At 38.8% G+C, this 21,769-nt stretch overlaps 1 protein-coding gene across 1 annotated transcript; it reads right to left on the bottom strand.

Annotated features, from left to right (window-relative positions):
- Positions 1–20,504: 20,504 nt before the first annotated feature.
- LOC101438918 (olfactory receptor 52L1) lies at positions 20,505–21,491 on the bottom strand. Its single transcript, XM_004466943.3, has one exon. It carries the CDS (start codon positions 21,489–21,491, stop codon positions 20,505–20,507), a length of 987 nt encoding a protein of 328 aa, XP_004467000.3.
- Positions 21,492–21,769: the final 278 nt, after the last annotated feature.

The following is a 21,769-nucleotide window of genomic DNA, read 5'->3' as shown; positions in this document are numbered from 1 at the left end:
CATAGACGTGGAATGGACACAACCAAGCCAAGGTCCACAGGAAGGAGGAATACAGTAAGGATCAGAGTGGACTTAATGATATTCTATTCATGAACTATTGTGGTTAATAATCGAGAAAATGTGGCATTGCTGTGGAAAAATGGCCATGGTGGCTGCTGGGTGCGGGAAAGGGGAGGAAGAGAAGAGATGTGGAGGCATTCTCGGGACTTGGAGTTGTCCTGGGTGTCGCCCCAGAGACAATTGCCGGATGTTGTATGTCCTCCCATGGCCCACTGGATGGAACGTGGCAAAGTGTGGGCAATGGTGTGGAACACGGGACATGGGGGGTAGTGATGCCCAGAGATGTACTCACCAGATGTAGTGGATGTGACATGATGATGGGGGAGAGTATTATTGGGGGGGGAGTGGTGGGGTGGGCATGGTGGGGGCGAATGGGGACCTCATATTTTTTTAATGTAATATCTTTTTAAAAAATGAATAAATTGAGTAGAATTTGGGAAAAAAAAAAAAAGAGAAACCCAGGTTCTATGGTCATGCCAGATGGCTCTGGAGTTCAGTGCCTTGCCAGTGGGCCCTACATTGGAACTTTGCTCCTGGGTATGAAGGAGTTGAACTCAGATGTGACCACTCTATGCATGTCTCTTCTGTCACTTTTACTGAACCTTTGGTTGATGTTGGGGTTGGTGTATGCTCAGGAGACTTGAATCTCTGGACTATGTGCCAGTTGGGCCCTGAGTCTCAGCATAGTTGCAATACCTACTCTTCAGTTCATTGGACTTACCCAGGCCCGCTAACAGGCATATGAAAATGGTCAACCACCACACCAGGGAACCAAGAGAGAGTCTACAGCTGCAAGCAGAAGAATTCCTTCCATCAGCCATGTGGGATGTAAGCTCCCTCTCAATTTACAGGTGGAATGGACCTCACCATCCCAGGGTCCTCAGGATGGAGGAATAGAATATGGGTCAGCATGGACTTACTGGTATCCTACTATAGAATTAATGTGACTGGCAATGGAAGAAATTATATCATCAATGTGGAGACAGTGGCCATGGCAGTTGCTGAAGGGAGAGGGAAAAAGAGGTGTGATATTGGGACATTTTCAGGACCTGGAGTTGTCCTCAATGATATTTCAGGGACAGATGTAGGACATTATATATCCTGCCATAACCCACTGAATGGACTAGGAAAGAGTATAAACGACAACAAAAGCTATAATCCATGCTGTGTAGCACTGCTCCGAAATGTACTCATCAAATGCAATGAATGTACCACACTAATGAAAGAAGTTGTCAATGTGGATGGAGTGGGGCATGTGGGGAGTGGGGTATATGGGAACCTCTTATATTTTTTAATGTACCATTTTGTGTGATTTATGTATCTTTTTGAAAAAGATATTAAAAAATAGATAAAAAGAAAATAGAAGAGTCATGATGATAATGGTAAAGACTGTTAACATGATTGTGATAGTGATGATAGTTTTGTGACAATTTATTTCATTCCTCCAGTAAAAATTTATTGAGGGCCTATGTTTTAGTTTCCTAGGAAGCTTAAAGCAAATGCCATAAAATGTGTTGGCTTTAATAATGGGAATTTATTAGCTTACTGTTTTGAGGCCAAGAAAATGTCCAAATCCAGGCATCATCAAGGCGATGCTTTTTTCCCAAAGACCAGCTGCCAGTTTTTGCCACATGGCAAGGCACACAGTGGTGTCTGCTGGTCTCTCTCTTCTCTTTTGAGTTTCATTGATTTCAGCTTCTTAATTCCATGGCTTTATCACTTTCTCTTGCTTCCATTTATAAAGAACTCCAGTAATAGGATTAAGATCCATTCTGAATAAGGTGGGTTATACCTTAATAGAAGGACCCACTTGCAAATAGAAGGACCCATTGGAATGGATTAAATTTAAATTTAAGAAAATGTTTTTCTGGGATACATACAACTTCAAACCACCACACCTGACAATCCTTCTACTAGATATATACTCAAAGAATTGAAAGAAGGTTCTCAAACAAATATTTGCACATAGATGTTCAGAGCAGCATTATTCACAATTGCCAAAAGAAGGAAACAACCTAAGTGTCCATCAACCAATGCAAGGATAAACAAATTGTGGTATACACAGATAATGGAATATTATTCAACTGTAAAAATTATCTGATACATGCTACAACAAGAATGAGCCTTGAAGACACCTTGAGTGAAATAAGCTAGACACAAAAGTACAAATATTGTATGATCTCACTGATATGAAATAATTAGAATAAGCAAACTCATAGAGGTAAAATATAGAATATAGGCTAAAAGGGGCAGGATTGGAGGTAGCGAATGCTATTAATTATTTGGGTTGCTGATAAAGTTTTAGAAATGGATGGTGATGATGGTAGCACAATATTGTGAATGTAATTAAAAGCACTGAATTATAAATATTTGAATGTGGTAAAACCAGAAAAATTTAGGCTATATATGCATTACTAGAATAAAAATTAAAATATAAAATAGGACTGTACAATACATTGAACCCTATTATACATGATGAATATACTTAATGACAATTACAAAAAATATTCTTTCATGAATTATAACAAATATATGACACTAGTGCAAGATGTTAATAATAGAGTGGTATATGTAAAAAATACTCCCTAATGTAAGCTATGGACTATATTTAATAGTACAATTATAATATTCTTTAATAAATTGTAACAATGATCACACTAATGCAAAGTGTTAATAATACAGAAGTATACAGGAATATATAGCTTTTCTGTAAATCTACAATTTCTCTAATTCAAAAAGCAACAACAACATGGAGGTAGGAGTCATTCATTTGGTTTTCAAATGAAAGAAATTTTAATATGTTTAAACTAAGGGGCAAAAGACTACAGAAAAAAATAGTGATGAAGAAGATGAAAGGAGATATTAAAGGAACAGTTTCTTGGGGAAATAAATACTATTTACATTTGAATACTCTGTAAAGGAATTCACTGTCCGTCTTTTCTCTCTCTTTCCTCTATCTATTTTGAATTTCTGAAGTTGCATAGAATGTATTTTCCATCTTATTATTACATACTGTGTTCATACTACTTAATGCTCAAGAGATTCTTAATAAATGCTAGTGGGTGGGATAAAAGTTTCAACTTGAGGTTGTTTTTTCTTAGTTTTGGTTTAAAGATTCAAAAATAAAAATGAACAGGAAACTAGTAATCAAAGTCTCTAAGTGAAGTGATGTGGGAATCAGAGTGAGACACAAGAAGAAGCTCAAAATATGACGGGAAGAGAGGGAGCTCTGGGCCAGAGGTAAGGGCTGGTGATGGCATGAAGTTCTGTATGGAGCTTGGGGAACTTAAGCCCATTTAAGGGCTCTTCAGAACAATAAAACCTAACGCTTGGTGGGTGGGGTTTTGGGTTGGAAACCCGATTCAGTCCTCTAATCTATTAGATCTTTTGCCTTCATTCATACACCAGCACAAAATAATCTGGTAGTGCCACCTATATGAAATAGAATTGCCTTGGATATCTTAATATCTCCATTACAGGCAATATTCCAACACTTGCATTATACTTATTTCTTGCCCTCTACCCTTTCTCTTTTTCCTGCCTTTTTCTAGTTCCCTGAAGCTAGAAAAAAGATTGTTCTTTTTCCTGTCCCTCATGTATGATTTCTATCCAAGATCATGCTCCACAAATTCCATAATCATCTGTCCTCCACACTCTCCTCATTCCTTTCTCACCTTGTTGAGAACTATTCTAATTAAGTGTATCCTTCTGCTACCTAGATTTCAGTAAAAAATCTAGGGCTACAAACACTCTGGACACCATCTCGCCTTAACGACCTGATATAAAGGATAACAGAAGGGGAAATAAAAAAGAAAAGGTGCAGAGAAAAAGCAGTCAGATGCCTAAATGAACCATCAGGTGGAAGTGATGGTGTGAATAAGAGTAGAAATTTCAATACATTCAGTTCCTAAGAGGCATTGGAAACCTTCTGTATAATAACAAGGACAGACAGAGATGAGAGGGAAAGTGATTACTGGACCGTTCTGCTTTGCTATGGTTCAGCCACAGCTAGAATACTGTGCCCTGCTCAATGCACCTGGACAAAGGTGTTCAGGATAAAGAAGGCTTAATGGGAAATTTGGGGAAAGTAAAGGTATTTTACCTGAATTCTCTCCAAATATGAGACTGACTTCAAGGGAAGGGATATAAACTGAGTCACCAGGAGAAAGTCACAGAGAGTTTTTTACCATTTGATGTGTATCCTGTCAACTATTTCTATCTTGTTTTTTGTTTGTCTGTTTGTGTGTGTGTGTTTCTAAAGATATGTTTATTTACTTTTAAAAGAAAGAGATTACGTAAAATGTTACATAAAAAAATATAGGAGATTCCCATATGCTCCACTCCTCACACCTCCCATTTTTCCCACATTAACAACTTCTTTCGTTAGTGTGGTACATTTATTGCAATTGATGAACACATTTTAGAGCACTGCTGCACTGGAGATGAGCCTCCCTGGCATGGAGGGATTACTCCTATCTTGTTAAGACTGCCTTGCTGGACCATTAGGGGAACATGTAGGAAATTGCCCCACCAGCTCTTTTCCTGAGCCTCTTGGACCCAGTGCCCACCGCCATATTAAACTCAAAACACAGTCGCTATCCCAGAATCACTCTTGCTGAAATTCCTAGGCTGATTTTCTAGCAGGCCACCCGTAATTCAGTCGCAATCTTGCTTTACGTTTCCAGCCGAACAACACATAGGATGCCTTGGATTGAATGAAATGGGATTTTAGAGATCTTAGAAGGTAGGTCCTTTCCCGAATGCACCTAAGAATCCTGAATGTTCCTGCATCCATACCACCATTCATGGCCTTCTTTTCTCTTTTATGGGAGCCTAACACAGGAATGAGAAGAGACTCCTGTATCGAGTCTTCTGTAATCCAGCTACTCTATCCCAGCCCAGGCTTGCTCCTTTCCCTTTAACCAGGAACTCACAGAGGATGTAAAGGATTAAGTCCCATTTAATAAGTCATCTGCCTGCAGACAGCAACAAAAGCTGGGACCGCTTCCATGGCTCTGAGGGAAAAATTTGGAGGATTTTATGATCTGCAGTCATTGCCTCACACTCTTCCCCGTACTTCTCCATGTCATCGGTTGTGTGGGATACTGGGGCCTGGCAGCTGCCGAAATGGATCTCCTGGGAACCCTCATCTTACCTTATCTTATGGTACTACTGGGTGCCAGGAGTTGAAATAAGGGGGACAGGATTTGAAACTGTTATTGGCTTTGACGAACTAGCCTCCTAGACCTCAGGTTCTCATGATCAAAGCAAATAATACTCAATGCATTCTTGGTGGCTTCTGTTCCATTATTAAAGATGCAAAACCAATGGACGTGTCAATGTGAGCTTGATCAGGGATCCTTTGTATTTCTTGAACAACAGATAGAGTTGTCTGGGTTTAACAGCATCTGGACCTCCTCCTCCAGGGTGCTGAGCGAGCCAGTACTCATGCCAATGCCATTGCTGGAGCTGTGCTCCTGTCCTGCTTATGGTACAGAAGGGGTGAGAGCAAGAGTGGGAAAGGGCATGGTGAGCTGTGCAGTATCAGTGTCTGGTGGGTGGTAGGCAGAGAAAGGGTCTGGAGCCACATCATTTGTCAGATGCAGGAGGTGGGAATGGGTGCAGCAGAGGTAGCCCTAGAACCAGTTCCCAGCCTTCAATAATTATTTATGATACAGGAGTAAATGAATGCATGAAGGTGATAGCTCTCAAGTGGGCTTTTGTTTCTCCATTTAGCAATTTTTAGTGTGACTTTTTGATTGCACTTTCTTAGATTTAGTTGCACTTCAACTAGTAAGATACATGGTTCCCCTTTGAGGGAAGGGAGTCCAGGCATTTTGTTGAACTCAGGGGACTTCTTACTGGTTCTCCTAGACCCAGCTTGGAGGCTTCCCTGAACTCCCATCCAAGCTTGCTTTTGCAGTTCCATGTCAAAGAAATGAGGTGTTTAATTTGGCATGTTTTCTGGCATGAATTAAGACATTTAAAGTTGTATATATGTGAGTGTACTGTTTGTTCTCACATTGGTGTCAGCATAGCAACAGGTCCCTCCCACTGATGGCTGATCATTCCTGGTCCTTCTCTCCCATTCCTCCTCCCCCTTATGCCCACCCTGCATCAGTGAGGCTCAACTCTCAGCTCCCCAGCCAGTTCTGCCCTGAAGGACGGGTGTTCCCAACACCCACCTCCACACACTTCCAGGTTGAACAACAATCACAAACTCAAGAAATATAGACTGTTTCCTTTTACATTTCAAATCGGGGTGCTTGGTTTCTTTCTCCTCAAGTGAAACAACAACTGTAAGGAAATTCTTTCTCTATCCACTTTGGTTACAGCGCACTCCACCTAGTCCAGGGGTCCTCATTCTTAACCAAATTTCCAGAATCAACCAAAAAGTGAAATTAAAGGATTTTCATGCATGTGGGCAATTAATTATTAAAGAAAACTTTTTTACTCTGTCAGATAAGTTTTAACGTTTAGTTTGAAGCATGGAGACCAAAAAAGTTTCCACTTTTTTCAGCACTGAGTGGTTTTGCTAAGCATTAGTTTAAGAAAACCAAAATGAAGGAAAAATTGTGCAATCTCATTTTGCTTTCGGAGCATATCAGTGCTTTACCTCTAGCTGCAGCTGTGACTGTCTTGCCATTTTCAGACTTGGAAGACTAGGTGGCTGCTGTAATTGCTGATCCTGTGAGAATGTGAAACTGGATAATACAAAAAATGTGAAATTTTAAAAATCCTCCAAAAAGGTGATTTTATTTACTGAGGATGTTTGATGTGTTACAGAGTGTATTGGACATTTGGGATTGAAAACTGAATGAAACACAATTGATAGACCAAGCTTTCTGGAACCTACAATCTGGCATGGAAGATGTATACTACCATGAGTAAATATCACAAATAATTATTAAATTAAAATTGTAATCATTCTGATTCAAGATGTTGGGCTGAAAATATTATTTACTCCCTCTGTTACCTAAAGTATCCATTAAATAAACAAAGAAATATAAAAGTTTTGCCAAACAAGGGGGCACCATGTACACAAATCCAATTCTGTAACACTAAGCTTTCAAAGATAGAAGGAACTTTATCACAACGAGCCAAGTAAGGAGACAGAAGGTACAGCTTAAATCTGTTTCTCTGAGTCTAAAGACCTTAGGGTTTTTATAGGATTTAAACAAAGGGAGGTGGAAATAGTGGCCTTAAATAAGTTGGTAGATATTGACCAGCTATTTTTCCCTATGGTTAATGGGAGTGTGCAAGAGAGGCCTGAGGAGCCTTTAAAAACCGACAAAAGCCAGCTGGAGTGGTTGTAAATCACTCAGAAAATATAAGATAACAAGTAAAGGAATGGAACTAAGCTAAACAAACTCGGTCTAAGTGGGGGCAAGGAAGGCAGTAAATCCTTCAGTTAACATAAGATAACAAGTAAAGGAATGGAAATAAGCTAAACAAACTGGATTTAATGGAAGAGCAAGCATCAGTTACAACAGAGTTTTAAATTGCTCAGTTAACATAAATTACAATAATAAGTAAATCAGCTATAGTTAGCAGGTACAATATCTCCACAAACTGTTTTTTCCAGCCCAAATTTCCAAAATTGAGAAAAATTTCATAACAGTACTGAAACATGTAAATATGGTAGGATTGGACCAGAACTGTGAGAAATTTCTGAAATTCATAAATCTGATTGAATTGGATTGACAGAGAAAAGAGAATGAGGAAACCTGCAAACCAATAGAAGGATGTATGTCAGGAAGATAGGGATTATTATTTAGGGAAAGAAAAATTCGGGAAGTTGAAACTTGATGCAGAGGTGGAAAAGATCTTATTAAGAGATCCAACATATATTCCAAGCTTAGAATCAATAGAAACAGGAAGAGAAATGGAAAGCAACACAATAATTAATTTATGAGGTAGTTATTCTTATACTGTGAGAGCACCTGAGGCAATTTCATATTCTGTGCACAAGGGATAAGGAAATTAGCTCCCCATACAAAGTGGAGGTGATGCCTCTGTATTGCCAAACCCCACAACCACAATAAGTCCAGGTAGAAACAGAGACAACTCCAAGGTAACTTTGGTTCTCCCATTTGGACAAGGAGGAAAAGAATGGAAAGGCAGCTCCACAAATGAGCAAACTATAGCATCTCCAGGCCCCAGTATAAAAATTTTCTTTTAAAAAATCTGAGGAAAAGTGGGGAACACCACCCACTTTTTCCTTTTCCTCCTGGAAGTCGGAAGGGAATTCCTCCTGTTCTCAAATCCCTGCACAATGACCAAGAGTACTCAGTCAGGCCCCAGAAGCAATGATGTTTACATTCTAGGAGGTAACTCACACCCACGACCCATGCTGAGTAATTCTCATCTATGAACAGGGAGATGAGAGTAGAAAATACAGATAGTTGAGGGAAACTAACATCATGAAAAGGAAGGACCAAAACTGAAAAAAATAATCTTTTAGGAACAACCAGCAAGATGGTGGCAAAATAAGGAGATCCATGAGTCAGCTCATGCTATAGGCCAGTTAGTAAACACTCAGAGCTATCTGAAGTGCCTGTTTGGGTCTCCAGGAGACCAGAAAATCATCCTGCAATATCCTTGAAAGAATGGAAGGAAACTGCCCATCTGCAGAGAAAATTCATGAGTAGAATATTCCATGCCACGGAAGCTGGTGCCCATCTTCTACTGGTGGCACAAGCCACCTCAGGAGCTATTCCATGGCTGGAATTAGAATCTCCATTTCTCAAAAATGAAAAAGGAAAAGAAAATTGGGCACCAACTTCAGCTACTGATTAGTAAATTTGGCTGGCTAAAATATTATCCTAAGAACAGCTGAAGTTTGAACCTGTTCAAGTCAGAAAGAGGCTGGTTGCTGCCTGTATTAGTCATCCAAAGGGGTGCTGATGCAAAATATCAGAAATTGGTTGGGTTTTATAAGGGGTATTTATTTGGGGTAGGAGCTTACAGATACCAGGTCATAAAGCATAAGTTACTTCCCTCACCAAAGTCTATTTTCACGTGTTGGAGCAAGATAGTTGCCGACGTCTGCGAGGGTTCAAGCTTCCTAGGTTCCTCCCTTCCAGGGTCTTGCTTCTCTTTGGGTTCAGGGATCCTCTCTTCCCAGGGCTTTCCTCTTCCTGGGACTTGCTCCTCTTTCCTCTGTGTACTTACTTCCTAGGGCTCCAGCTAAGAGCTTCAGCATTAAATGCCAACATCAAAACTCCAACATCAAAAACCCTTAACTCTGTCCCTTGCCATGCCTTTTATATGTGAGTCCCCATGCACCAAAGGGTGGGGACTCAACACCCTTTTGACACAAGAGGTTTACTTGATTAAGCAATCAAATAATCAATACTATATAATCTCCTTTGCTCAGAGGAAAAGATTAGTTTACAAGCATATCCAATATTTCTTTTTGGAATTCATCAATAATACCAAACTGCTATATTCCACTATCTGAATTCCAAAAAGACATGACAATATTTCAAAATCTTTAAATCAGTAACAATGCAAGTACTAAATCATATCACAATCAATTTAAAGAAATCCAGTTTGTCTTAAGGCAAAGTCCTCTCTGCTATAGACCTCTGTTTCCAATACACAAATGGACAAAGGATAAACATTTTCATTACAATAAGGAGAGAAACTGGGAAGGAAACATGAATCACTGGGTCTTCTACAGTTCAGTAAACCTGCAGGGCATCCTCCATTTGGCTTCAGTCTGAAATTCATTCTTAAGATGATGGATTCTTCTCCTTGGGCCCTTATGGGAACCCACCTTTTCCATAGGCCCAATGGCCATTTTCTTGGTCCCACCCTCATCAACCCTCTGGGTGTCGACCAAGCTCCAGACCTCTCCCTCCAAGAGTGTTGGCCTGATGACCACACCTTACCCAATCTTTGAGTGGGAGTCTTAACTTCCCTACTACAGTGATGTAAAGACAACATTCTCCCTAACCTTTGGCATACAGGCTCAACCCTCTCAGAGCAATGGGTTGACCACCTGGCCTTCCCTAGCCTATGGGGGACAGGTCCACCCCTCTCAGACATGTGGGTGCTGATCTTAACCACCCTAATCCTCAGGAATGTGCTTCACCCTCTCTGTACCCTGGGGCAGCAAAACTATTCCAGAACTTCAAACAGGAACATCCACCCTCTTCAATTGCGGGGACAAACTCACCCTCTCTGTACACATGGGTGGGGTTCCTCTCTTGGCCCAAACTTGCACAGTTTTCCTCTTAAAGCTGTTTCTCCTTCAATCTCTCTTTTCCATGTCCTTTTTATTTCAGGCTGACAGTGGTTTTGTTCATACACCTCTCTCAAAAACCTTGTTGATTTAGCATGAAGGAAGCATGGGTCCAAGCCATTAGACAGTGAAACTTTCCACAAGTCTTTCCTAGGTAACTGCATCTTCAATCTGGATTTACTAGTTCCAAGTTCAGTTAAGTCCTCCATTGGGGCACTTTCATCTGGGATCTTGATTTCCAAAAGCTTGGAATTTCCAGAATCAGTTTCTGTTTTCTTTGTGCCTGACAGTTCAGTACTCAGCATATCTCTCTTGTCTAGCATTTTGCTATAAGCTGTAAGCAGAAGCCAAGCCGCATTCTCTGGGTTTACTTTTGAAATTTCTTCAGCTAAATGCCCAGGTTCACCATTTTCAATTTCTGCATTCCATAAAACACCAGGAGTTAATCTTGCTAAGTTCTCTGCAACTTTAAAACATGGATTGACTTTCCTCCAGATTCTAATAACAGTTTCATCATTTACTTCTAAGGCATCATAAAAAGTCTCTTTAGTATCCATATTGTTATCAACAGTCTCTTCAAAGCAATCTAGGCCTTTTCCATGAAGCATCTCCCAATTCCTTCAAAAAATACCCCTTACCCATTTATAAAAACCTTTCCAGCATTTTGGTAATTGCAAAAGCACTACAGCACTCCCAGTACCAAATTTTGTATTAGTCAGCCAAAGGGTGCTGATGCAAAATATCAGAAATTGGTTGGGTTTTATAAAGGGTATTTATTTGGGGTAGGAGCTTACACATACCAGGCCATAAAGCATAAGTTACTTCCCTCACCAAAGTCTATTTTCATGTGTTGGTGCAAGAAAGCTGCCAACGTCTGTGAGTGTTCAAGCTTCCTGGGTTCTTCCCTTCCAGGGTCTTGCTTCTCTTTAGGTTCAAGGATCCTCTCTTCCCAGGGCTTGCTTCTTTCTGAGGCTTGCTTCTCTTTCCTTTGTGTGCTTACTTCCTAGGCTCCAGCTTAAGGCTTTGGCATCAATCTCCAACATTGAAACTCCAACATCATGGAAAGCGGTTGTGGCTCAATCAGTTGGGCTCCACTTTACCATATGGAATGCCCTGGGTTCACATCCCAGGTCCTTGTGAAGGCAGGCTTGCCCACATGCTGCAGAGTGCCACCAGTCCACAAGTGCTTCAGAGTGCTGCCCAGCCTGCAAGCTCCATGAAGTGCTGCCAGCCCACAAGCGCCGTGGGAAGCTGACTCATCAAGGTGATGTAACAACAACAAAAAAAGGGAGACAAGTAAAAACACAGAGAAGCACACGGTGAATGGACATATTGAACAGACAACAAGCAAGACACAATGGGGGGGGCGGAAGATAAATAAAATATAGACACAGAAGAATGCAGAGCAAATGGACACAGAGAGCAGACAGCAAGCAAGCCACAAGGGGGGGGGCAGATAAAAAATTTAATTTTTTTTAAATTTTAAAAATAAAAAAATCCTCCAACATCAAAAAGCCTTAACTCTATCCTTTGCCATGCCTTTTATCTGTGAGTACCCACCCACCAAAGGGCAGGAACTCAACATCCTACTGACCCACAAGGTTTGCTTGGTTAAGTAATCAAGTAATCAATGCAATATAACCTCATATACCCAGAGGAAAAGATCAGTTTACAAACATAATCCAATATTTCTTTTTGGAATTCATTAATAATATCAAACTGCTATACCACCATTTTAACTTCACTAGCATAGGGTAAGTAGGGTAGACTGAAAATCACAGAGCTGGTAGGAACCAGTTTCTTTCCATCCAAATCAGATTGCAACTTTAGCCTAAGCCCCATCCCCATCTCCAGCAGAGACGAAGCTGGGGGAACTGTGCCAGCCTCTCCAGGAAACTACAGGCCGCATTGTGGAGGCCAGTGATCATCCTACTCTGGCAGCACAACCTACTTCAGGAGCTATTCTGTAGCTGGAGTTGGAAGCTCCATTTCCCAGAAACAGGGGAAGAAGAGACAGTTGACCACTGACTTCCTTTACTAATTAGTAAATATGGCAGGCTAAAGTACAACCCTAAGAACAGCTAAAGTTTGAACCAGTCCAAGGTGGAAACTGGTATCTACCATTTTGACTCTGCCCCCAGCATAAGGGGAATTGAGGCTGACTGAAAATCACAGTGACTGTAGGGACCAGCTTCTTTCCACCCAGATTGGCTGTAGCCTTAGTCTAGGCTTCAGCCCCACCTCTGGCAGGGAGGAAGCTAGCAGGACCTACACTAGCCTATCCAGGTAACTGTAGATACATTCAACTGGCACCGACTAAATATTTGGAAGTCTACCTGGGCAACTGTGGTCATTTTGGACCTACACAGCATAGATTGCTGCTCACACCTGCAGCTCCTTGCTCACCCAGGCAGGGGAGTAAGGGGCATGAAACTTCATCAGTTTCTCCAGGCAACTACATCCTAGGACTGCATGACTCGGATTATTAGCACAGCTGTGGCTCTGTCCCTACCCCTGGCAAAGAAGAAAGGTGGGAGAACTTCATTATTCCCTGGGGCAATGCAGAAAGCTTCAGCTTCCACAGCTTACAGCACTAACTGCATCCTCAGTTCCTCTGACACAACCAGCAAGGGAGAAATGATAAGAGAGCCTTACATTAAATATGGAAACTTTAATTTACCAAGAAGAATAAGATCATCTAGTAAGAATAAGTACAAGTACCAAGAATAAGTACATCTAGTAAGTCAGATGCCAAGACACCAATAAAAAACTACAATCCATAACAAAAAAAAGAAGATATGGCACAGTTAAAGGAATAAAATAAGCCTCCAGATGACATAAAGGAGTGGAGAAAACTGATCATACTTGTTCAATCAAATCTCCTTAATAAATTCAATTAGAAGGGTAAAGAGATTAAGGATATAGGAAGACATTGGATAAGCACAAGACAAATTTGAAAGCATACATAGAGAAATAGCAGATAATATTGGGAATAAAAGGGGCAATAAATGAAATTGAAAATACACTGGAGGCATATAACAGCAGATTCGAAGAGGAAGAAGAAAGGATTGGTGAGCTTGAAGACATGGCCTCCAAAAGCAAACATACAAAAAAACGGATGAAAAAAAGAATGGAAAAAATTGAACAAGGTCTCAGTGAATTAAACAACAGCAAGAGACATGCAAACATATAGGCCATGTATATCCCAGAAGGAGTAGAGAAGGGGATAGGGGCAGAAGGAATATTTGAAGAAATAATACTAGAAATTTTCCCAACCCTATTGAAGGGCATTGATATCCATGTCCAAGAAGAACAACATACTACCATCTGAATTAATCCAAATAGACCAACTCTGAAAACATACTAATCAGAATGTCAAATGTCAAAGGCAAAGAGAGAATTCTGAGAGCAGCAAGAGAAAAGAAATGCATAAATATAAGGGATACCAAATAAGATTAAGTGCCCATTTCTCATCAGAAACCATGGAGGCAAGAAAGCAGTGGTATGATAAATTTAAGATACTGTAAGAGAAAAACTTCCAGTCAAGAATCTTATCTCCAGCAAGACTGTCCTTCAAAATGAAGGTGAGTTTAGAATATTCAGAGATAAACAGAAACTGAGAGATCAGTCTTGCAGGACATACTAAAGGGTGTGCTACATTCTAAAAAGAAAAGACAGGAGAAAGTCACTTGGAAGAGAGTCTAGAATGGCAGAATGAGCCATCAATATGTTGTCTAAAAGAGACTTACCTTAAACCCAAGGATACCTATAGAATGAAAGTGAAAGGCTGGAAAAAGTTATTCCATGCATGAGATAACAAAAAAAAAAAAGCTGGAGTAGTTATACTTACATCAGATGAAATAGGCTTTAAATACATTAATAATGAACAATCAGAGGTGGAAATCAGGAAAAAAAATCCATTTACACCAAAAGAATCAAATATTTAGGAATAAACTTAACTGAGGATGTAAAGCACTTGTATTCAGAAAACTACAACTCATTGTTAAAAGAAATTAAAAGAGCTAAATAATTGGAAGAACATTCCATGCTCATGGATTGGAAGACTAAATATCATTAAGATGTCAATTCTACCCAAATTGATATACAGATTCAATGTGATCTGAATAAAAATTCTACTAGCACTTTTAAAATAAAACAATTATATTTTAAAAACATAATTATCAAATTTACTTGTAAGGGTAAGTCAGAAACATCTTAAAAAGAAAAGCAAAGTTGGAAGACTCTCACTTCTGGACTTTAAATCGTATTACCTAACTACAGTGGTAAAAACAGCATGGTACTGGCATGATAGACAGATAGACCGATGGAACAAAATTGATTGTTTCAGAAACAGACCCTCATATGTACGGTCAAGTGATTTTTGACAAGTCTGTCAAACCCACACAGCTCAGGCAGAATAGTCCATTCAACAAATGGTGCTAGGAGAACAGGATATTCACAGCCAAAAGAAAGAGAGCCTGTATCACATAACTCTTACAAAAATTAACTCAAAATGGATCAAAGACCTAAATATAAAAGCAAGAATCATAAACCTCCTAGAAGAAAATATAGGAAAACATCTTCAAAACCTGGTGGTAGGTGGTGGACTCTTAAAGGAGATAAGAGGAGGGCTGAGATGAACTATTGATACTTAATGCATGTAGAAATTTTAATTAACTTTACTATAAAAGTGTGGATATGCATAGAGTTGATGGTAACACATTATAATGAGTAACAGCTGGTTTATAAATGGGAATGTGTTTGGAAAGGATAGTCTAAGTATGGAAATGTCAACTGAAAGAAAGCAAGAAAATAATCTAGGAAATGAATAACCCAATGACCCCAGAAGTGGATAAGAATTGTGATTGATGGTACAGATGCAAGAGTGTCCTTCTGTGAGCTGCAGAGACATACGTCACTATTGCAGGGAGTGGGAATGTAGAGAAGCATGGGAAAAATACAACTGGAATGACAGTGAGATGCCACAACCCAGACACCTCAGACACTTTAATGAGTAGGTGTCACAACAAGCAGATGCTGCAACCACCACAACCACCACAATGCACAGATCCTGTAATCCGCAGATTCCACAACTGCCGCAACCAGCAGATGTTGCAATGAGCAGACGCTGCAACCACCACAATGAGCAGACGCCACAAACAGCAGGTGCTGCAACCAGAAGACACCACAACCAGCAGGGAGCAGAAGTGGTTCAAGTAGTTGGACACTCGCCTTGCATGGGAGGTCCTGGGTTCAGTTCCTGGTGCCTCCTAAAGAAAATGAGTGGAATAAAAATAATAAACAAACAAAAAGTTAAAAGCAATAGTAATAGTCATGCAGCTATGCCAAAGATGCACTGTGTTGATAATGGAGGAATATGCAAAAATTGTGCCAGATGTACACTATGGACCTTGGTTGGTGGTAATAGTCTGATGACCTTATCTCATAATCTGTAACAAATCAAATGTTCCACTATGGTGTGGTGTGTTGATGGAGGGGTTTTGTATGGGAATTCTGCACATGTGTATTATTGTTTTTTAAGTTCACAATTTCTGCAATAAAAATATTTTTTTAAAAAAAAATAGGGTGGGTTGGGGGAAAATACACCAAATGCTAGATATGGGCTATTAGTAGTAAGATTTTGATGGCATTCTTTCATAATTTGTTACAAATATGTCACAACAATGCAAGATATTGGTGGTGAGTTGAAATGTGGGAACCCTATATGATGATATGCATGTTTGCTTTGTAGGTTAACAGCTTTTACTATGCACTTATCGTGTATGAGTGATATATTTGAATAAATTTTTAAAAAATAATCCCTTAGATAAAAGACTGAATTCATAAATTTTTTTAAAAAGACATTTATAAAACTCTGACACTTACACTAACTATTCCAGGAAACTTTACATCCATAAGATAAGAAGAGGCTGCAATTTTAAGCTACCTTGGAGAATAAGAAGGATATTATAGGATTAAAATTAAAATATCTGAAATAAAATACTATGTAGAAAAAGCTAAATTAAACTGAAAACAAGGGATTTTTTTTACCATTTTTCACTTTTTTATCTAGAGAAAACACTTTTATTGCAGTGCACCAAAAACATCAATCTGAAGTGTTAACAAACATTTAGCTGAATAGCTGTACATTTTAAATATTGAAATATTTTAATAATAGTGATAAAACTTTGACATGACTGATCAAGGAAAAACAGAGAAAGCATAATAAGCAACACTAGGAGTGAAAGAGAAGACATTCTATGGAGACAGTAGAAAATAAAATATAATAAGAAAATAATATAAATAATTTTATGATAATAAATTTGAATAGAGTAAAATAAAGATATTTTAAAGAAAGCAAAACTGTAAATCTTAGCAAAGGTAGTCTATAAGATATACTTCATTCAAAAGTATTCATATTTCATTTGGAATATCTCAGATTTTTAAAAAAATTCTTTTTAGGGCACAGGTTAAACTACTGCAACAAAGAGACAAAAAAAAATTTAGTAGTTTAAAACAGATACAAGTTAACTTTTTACTCAGGTTTAAGTCTGGGTTAATAACCCAGACAGTGTCAGGGACAAAAGATATTCTATATTGCTTCTCTGCCATCTTCAATATATGTTTCCACCTTGTGACCCAAGACAGCTACTCCAGATTCAACCCACACATTCATATTTGAAGCAGCAGCAAGTGGGGTAAATGGAAGAAGAAAACAAATTCCTTTAAAGGCATGGCCCCAGACTTGCATGTATCATTACACTCTGCCTCCCATTAATCAAGACCTAGACACATACTCAAATCTAGGGGCAAAAGAGACTGACAAAGGCAGTCTCTAGCAGAATGAGCATCTGTCATTATTACTATTATTAGAAAGGGGTAAAAGAATGTGTAACAACTGGAATTCTGGCATAAGATATCTTGTTGAAGAAAGAAAATAGTAAAATTAGGGCTAAAGCTAAAAATAATTGATCACGCAAAATATTGTAATAATTGCATAATAATGTTAAATTTAAAAAGATAGCACTAAAATGCATGAACATAAGTTATGCAGTGAGTGATCAAAATTAAAATATCTAAAGTCTTATGATTATTCAAGTTAGTAAAGACAATGATTAGATCTACACTTGAAGAAATTAAGTATCTGCCATAAAACTTCCAGGGTAACACTAAAAGAATATAATAAAGTGTGTAACCTTCAAATTGGGGGAATTTTATAACTGAAAACAGAAGAAATTAAGCAAGGAAAGAACAAGAAACACAAGGAAAAAGGGGCAAATAAAAGGGAACAATAAAAAATTATTAACAAATGCAAATTTACCAGTAATTACAATAACATAAGTAGTTTAAATGTTTCACGTAAAAAACAAATATTATCAGAATATAAAAATAAATCAAGCTTTGTGTTATTTATAAGAGAGACACCTAAAATATGAGGTTACCAAAAGTTTGAAAATCAAAGGATTGGAAAAATATGAGGCAAATATTAATCAAAAGAAAAGTAAAAAAATTAAGACTTTGGGCAAAAAGAATTTCTTGTGAAAAGCTATCTAAAAATGAATATGCAATTTACCAAAACAATATAAAGCTTCTATAAAGGAATGTACCCAGAATTCAAGACTGTACATTATTTGCAAGCTATATTAGTCAGTCAAAGGGGTGCTGATGCAAAATACCAGAAATTGGTTGATTTTTATACAGGGTATTTATTTGGGTAGGAGCTTACAGATACCAGGCCATAAAGCATAAGTTACTTCTCTCACCAAAGTCTATTTGGAGCAAGATGGCTGCCAATGTCTGAGCGTTCAGGTTTCCTGGGTTCCTACAATCCTGGGACTTCCTTTACTCTGGCTTCAAGTTTCCTTCCTTTCTGGTGCTGGCTTCTCTTTCCTCTGGGTGCTGACTTCCCGTGTCTTCAGCAACAAACTCTGACATCAGAAATCTCCAACTCTGTTCTTCACCATGCCTTTTATCTGTGAGTCCCTACCCACCAAGGGGTGGGGATGCAACGCCCTAATCATAACTCAGTCATGCCCAGATACAGATCAGACTATAAGCATAATCCAATATTTCTTTTTGGAATTCATCAATTATATAAAACTGCTACACAAGCATACACAAGTAGTTTACTAAACTTAACTATATATTGGACCATAAACAAAATCTACACAAAAGTCCACACATTGGTATATTGTAAACCATTTTCTTTGGCAGAAATGTCATAAAATTAAAAGTTGGTAACAAAATGTACCTAGAAAACCTCCATGTTTTTTAAATAACCCCTGAGTTAAAGAATTATAGTAAAATTTAAAACTAGAATTAAGTAATAACAAAATAATAAGTATCAAAGCTACCCAATGTATCCAGTTAAATCATTGTTTAGAATAAAACATATATTTAAAGTATATATTAGAGATAAGAATACTAAACTTGAAGTAAGAAAAATAGAAATAAGAAATAGAAAGAAATAATAGCAAAAATTAATACAATGGAAAACAGAAACATATTAGAAATCAATGGAGACAAAATTTAGAATTTGAAAAAAAATAATAGAGACAAATTCTGTCAAGACTGAGTAAAGAGAGAGAGAATAAAAATTTTATAAATGATGTAGAGGAAATAAGTGTAAGAGGTGCTGTAGAGATTTAAAAATAGTAAAAGGCTATTAAAACAACTTTATAAGAATAGATTTGAAAATTGAGATGAAAAAGGAAAAAAAACTAAAAAAATATAACTTACCAAAATTTAGTACCTCTAAGATCAAGAAAGTCATTTTAAAATGGGTGGATTACACATAGTCTTGGCCTCCCCAGGACTGCTTACAACAGCTTGAGCACTAGACCTAGAACAAGGTCATGGGTATTTGCTATTCTTCTTGCAGTAAGATCATTTCAAACCAGTCTTCCCAATCCACCTTTACATTTTAGTCAAATTAAAGACATAATATTCACAATTAGTAGCAGAGACATTTATTACGAGCAAAATTTACAAAGGAAATAATAAAGAAACCCCAACCATCCACTCGACCCTTTCTACCAATATGGACTACCAAGATGGAATACTTTCTTTTCCTGAGCAACCTATCTCAATGAGCAAATATGTGATTTCTTCCAGGACTGTACTTTACTAAGTTATGACTTTTTAGGAACACAAAAGAATTAAGCCAGATCATAGGGAAACAAACAGAATGAAATACAATTACAACAGAGCCAGTTCCTGTTAGCAGAAATGGTGCTCTGATTGACAGATCTCCATATCCAAAGTTTTTAAATTGGCAAACTACTTTCACATTTCTTAATGAACCAATGTTTAGCTCATAAAATTAGCATGTTTTATGGTATTACATGTGATAATTCTGTTACCTTTTTTGGGTCAAGTTAAAACTCATAAAACATACATATATTCAATACTTGATCTTATTCCCTCTTTATCCTAAGCAAAAATGTAAATAAATAAATCTAAACAGGTTTTTCATTAAATAAATTCACTATACACACATACAGTTCTTCCTTGAAAATAGAGATCAGATCTTATTCCTAGAACCTGCTACAGCACCCATCCTATTTAAATTAAGAAATTCACTATAGACACATATAGTTCTTCCTTGAAAATAGGGATCAGATCTCATTCCTAGAACCTGTTACAGTAACCACCCTATTCAAAATAAATAACACCCATATTGCAATGAAAGGTAGGCTCTCATATTGTGATTCTTTCAGCTGCTTTGTGAGAAAAGTTATAGCTACCTAGGAGCATAGTTATCTAAAGCTCACAACAGTAAATTGAAGGGCTTGAAGGCACACTAAAACAAAGGCAAAGATCTAAACTTTCCATTCCCACTTCAGAGAACTCTACATTGTCTATCACTGTGTGAGGCCAAGAATAATGGCATATACAGAGCTTTCACCTATTTCTCCCATCCCCAGTGTCTCTGAAACAAGGAATTAGAAAATGTTGGATTTAGGAGCAAAAGAAAGGATGGGGAAAATATTCACAAATCCAGCTAGCCAGGTATATCACAATAGGCTGTGGAGCTGAGTGTCCATGGGTCTTCTTTGCCATGGGATTACTAGGACTAGAAGGACTACTCACTGTGGAATGCCTTTTATCCATATGACTTAGGCCATCCATGGGTTCCTGGCTGTGTCCTTGGCAGAGATACATGAAGAAGATATTTAGTATATGTTTAGATTTATCATTTTACATAGAACACCCTGAGAACCCGCTGGCGGATCTGCCGAGTCTTCACCCCATAGACGAGAGGATTGAGAGCAGGTGGCACAAGAAGGTAGAGTGTGGCCAGAAGAACATGGACATGATGGGGCACATGGTGGCCAAAGCGGTGAGTGAGGAAAGAGAACATTCCAGGAACATAGAAGACCAGGATGACACAAACATGGGATCCACAGGTGCTAAAAGCTTTAAGTCGGGCCTCACCCCCTGATACCTTCAATACTGCTTGTAGGATAAGGCCATAGGAAATGCCAATGGCAAGGACATCCAGCCCAACCACAAGCAGTGCCACTGCCAGCCCATAACCTCGGTTCACTGTGGCATCTGAGCAGGCCAGTTTCACCACAGCCATATGTTCACAGTAGGCATGGCCTATCACAGTGGCCCGACAGAAGACGAGGCGCCGCAGCAGAATGGGGAAGGGGGTGAGGAGAAGTAGGCCACGCATCAGCACTGCCACTCCAATGTGCCCTATGACCCCTGGATGCAGGATGGTGGAATGGTGCAGAGGGTGGCAAATGGCTACATAGCGATCCAGAGCCATGGCCACAAGCACACCTGACTCCATTGAGGAGAACGCGTGGATGAAGAACATCTGAATCAGGCAGACAGTGTACCCAATCTCATGGGCATGAGCTAGGAGCACTGCAAGGACTTTGGGTGCAGTGGAGGAGGTCAGGACCAGGTCAATGGCTGCTAGCATGGCAAGGAAGAGGTACATAGGCTGGTGCAGGGATGGGTCAGTCCATATGATGAAGATGATGGTGACGTTTCCCACTAGAGCAAGGAGGTAAAGGACACTCAGGGGCAAAGCTATCCAATGCTGGGTCTCCTCCAAACCTGGAATACCTACTAGGGAAAAAGAAGGCTGAGGTATCCCCCAGCTAGAATTGCTAAGGGCCATGATCAATGGCTTAGAGGAGGAAGAGGGAAAAGGAGTCAGAGTCATGATGTTCCCATTCCTGATGAGTTCTCACATTGTCCAGAGCTGGGTACTATCTTCTTGAGAAGAATATAGATGTTTAAACTATAGCACAAGGGAAAAAAGTTAGATACAAGGAAAAGAATCACCTTTTTTGAAATTATTTTTTTAAAGGCTAGACATCCACATGTATGAATTAGTGTAGGTCTAGTTTATCTGCAGGTAACAGGAAATGTGTGCTACTTTTAGAGCTTAACTATCTCAATGCCATTATTCATATCTTGGAACTGTTGACACTAAAGGAT

This window comes from Dasypus novemcinctus, chromosome 10, assembly GCF_030445035.2.
Source record: "Dasypus novemcinctus isolate mDasNov1 chromosome 10, mDasNov1.1.hap2, whole genome shotgun sequence".
NCBI lineage: Eukaryota > Metazoa > Chordata > Mammalia > Cingulata > Dasypodidae > Dasypus > Dasypus novemcinctus.
Note: the sequence above shows the minus strand (reverse complement) of the source record. Positions and strands in the feature narration are given on the sequence as shown.

Excerpts from the sequence above, each read along its gene's own strand:
- LOC101438918 (XM_004466943.3), bottom strand. The coding sequence starts at position 21,491 with ATGACTCTGACTCCTTTTCCCTCTTCCTCCTCTAAGCCATTGATCATG.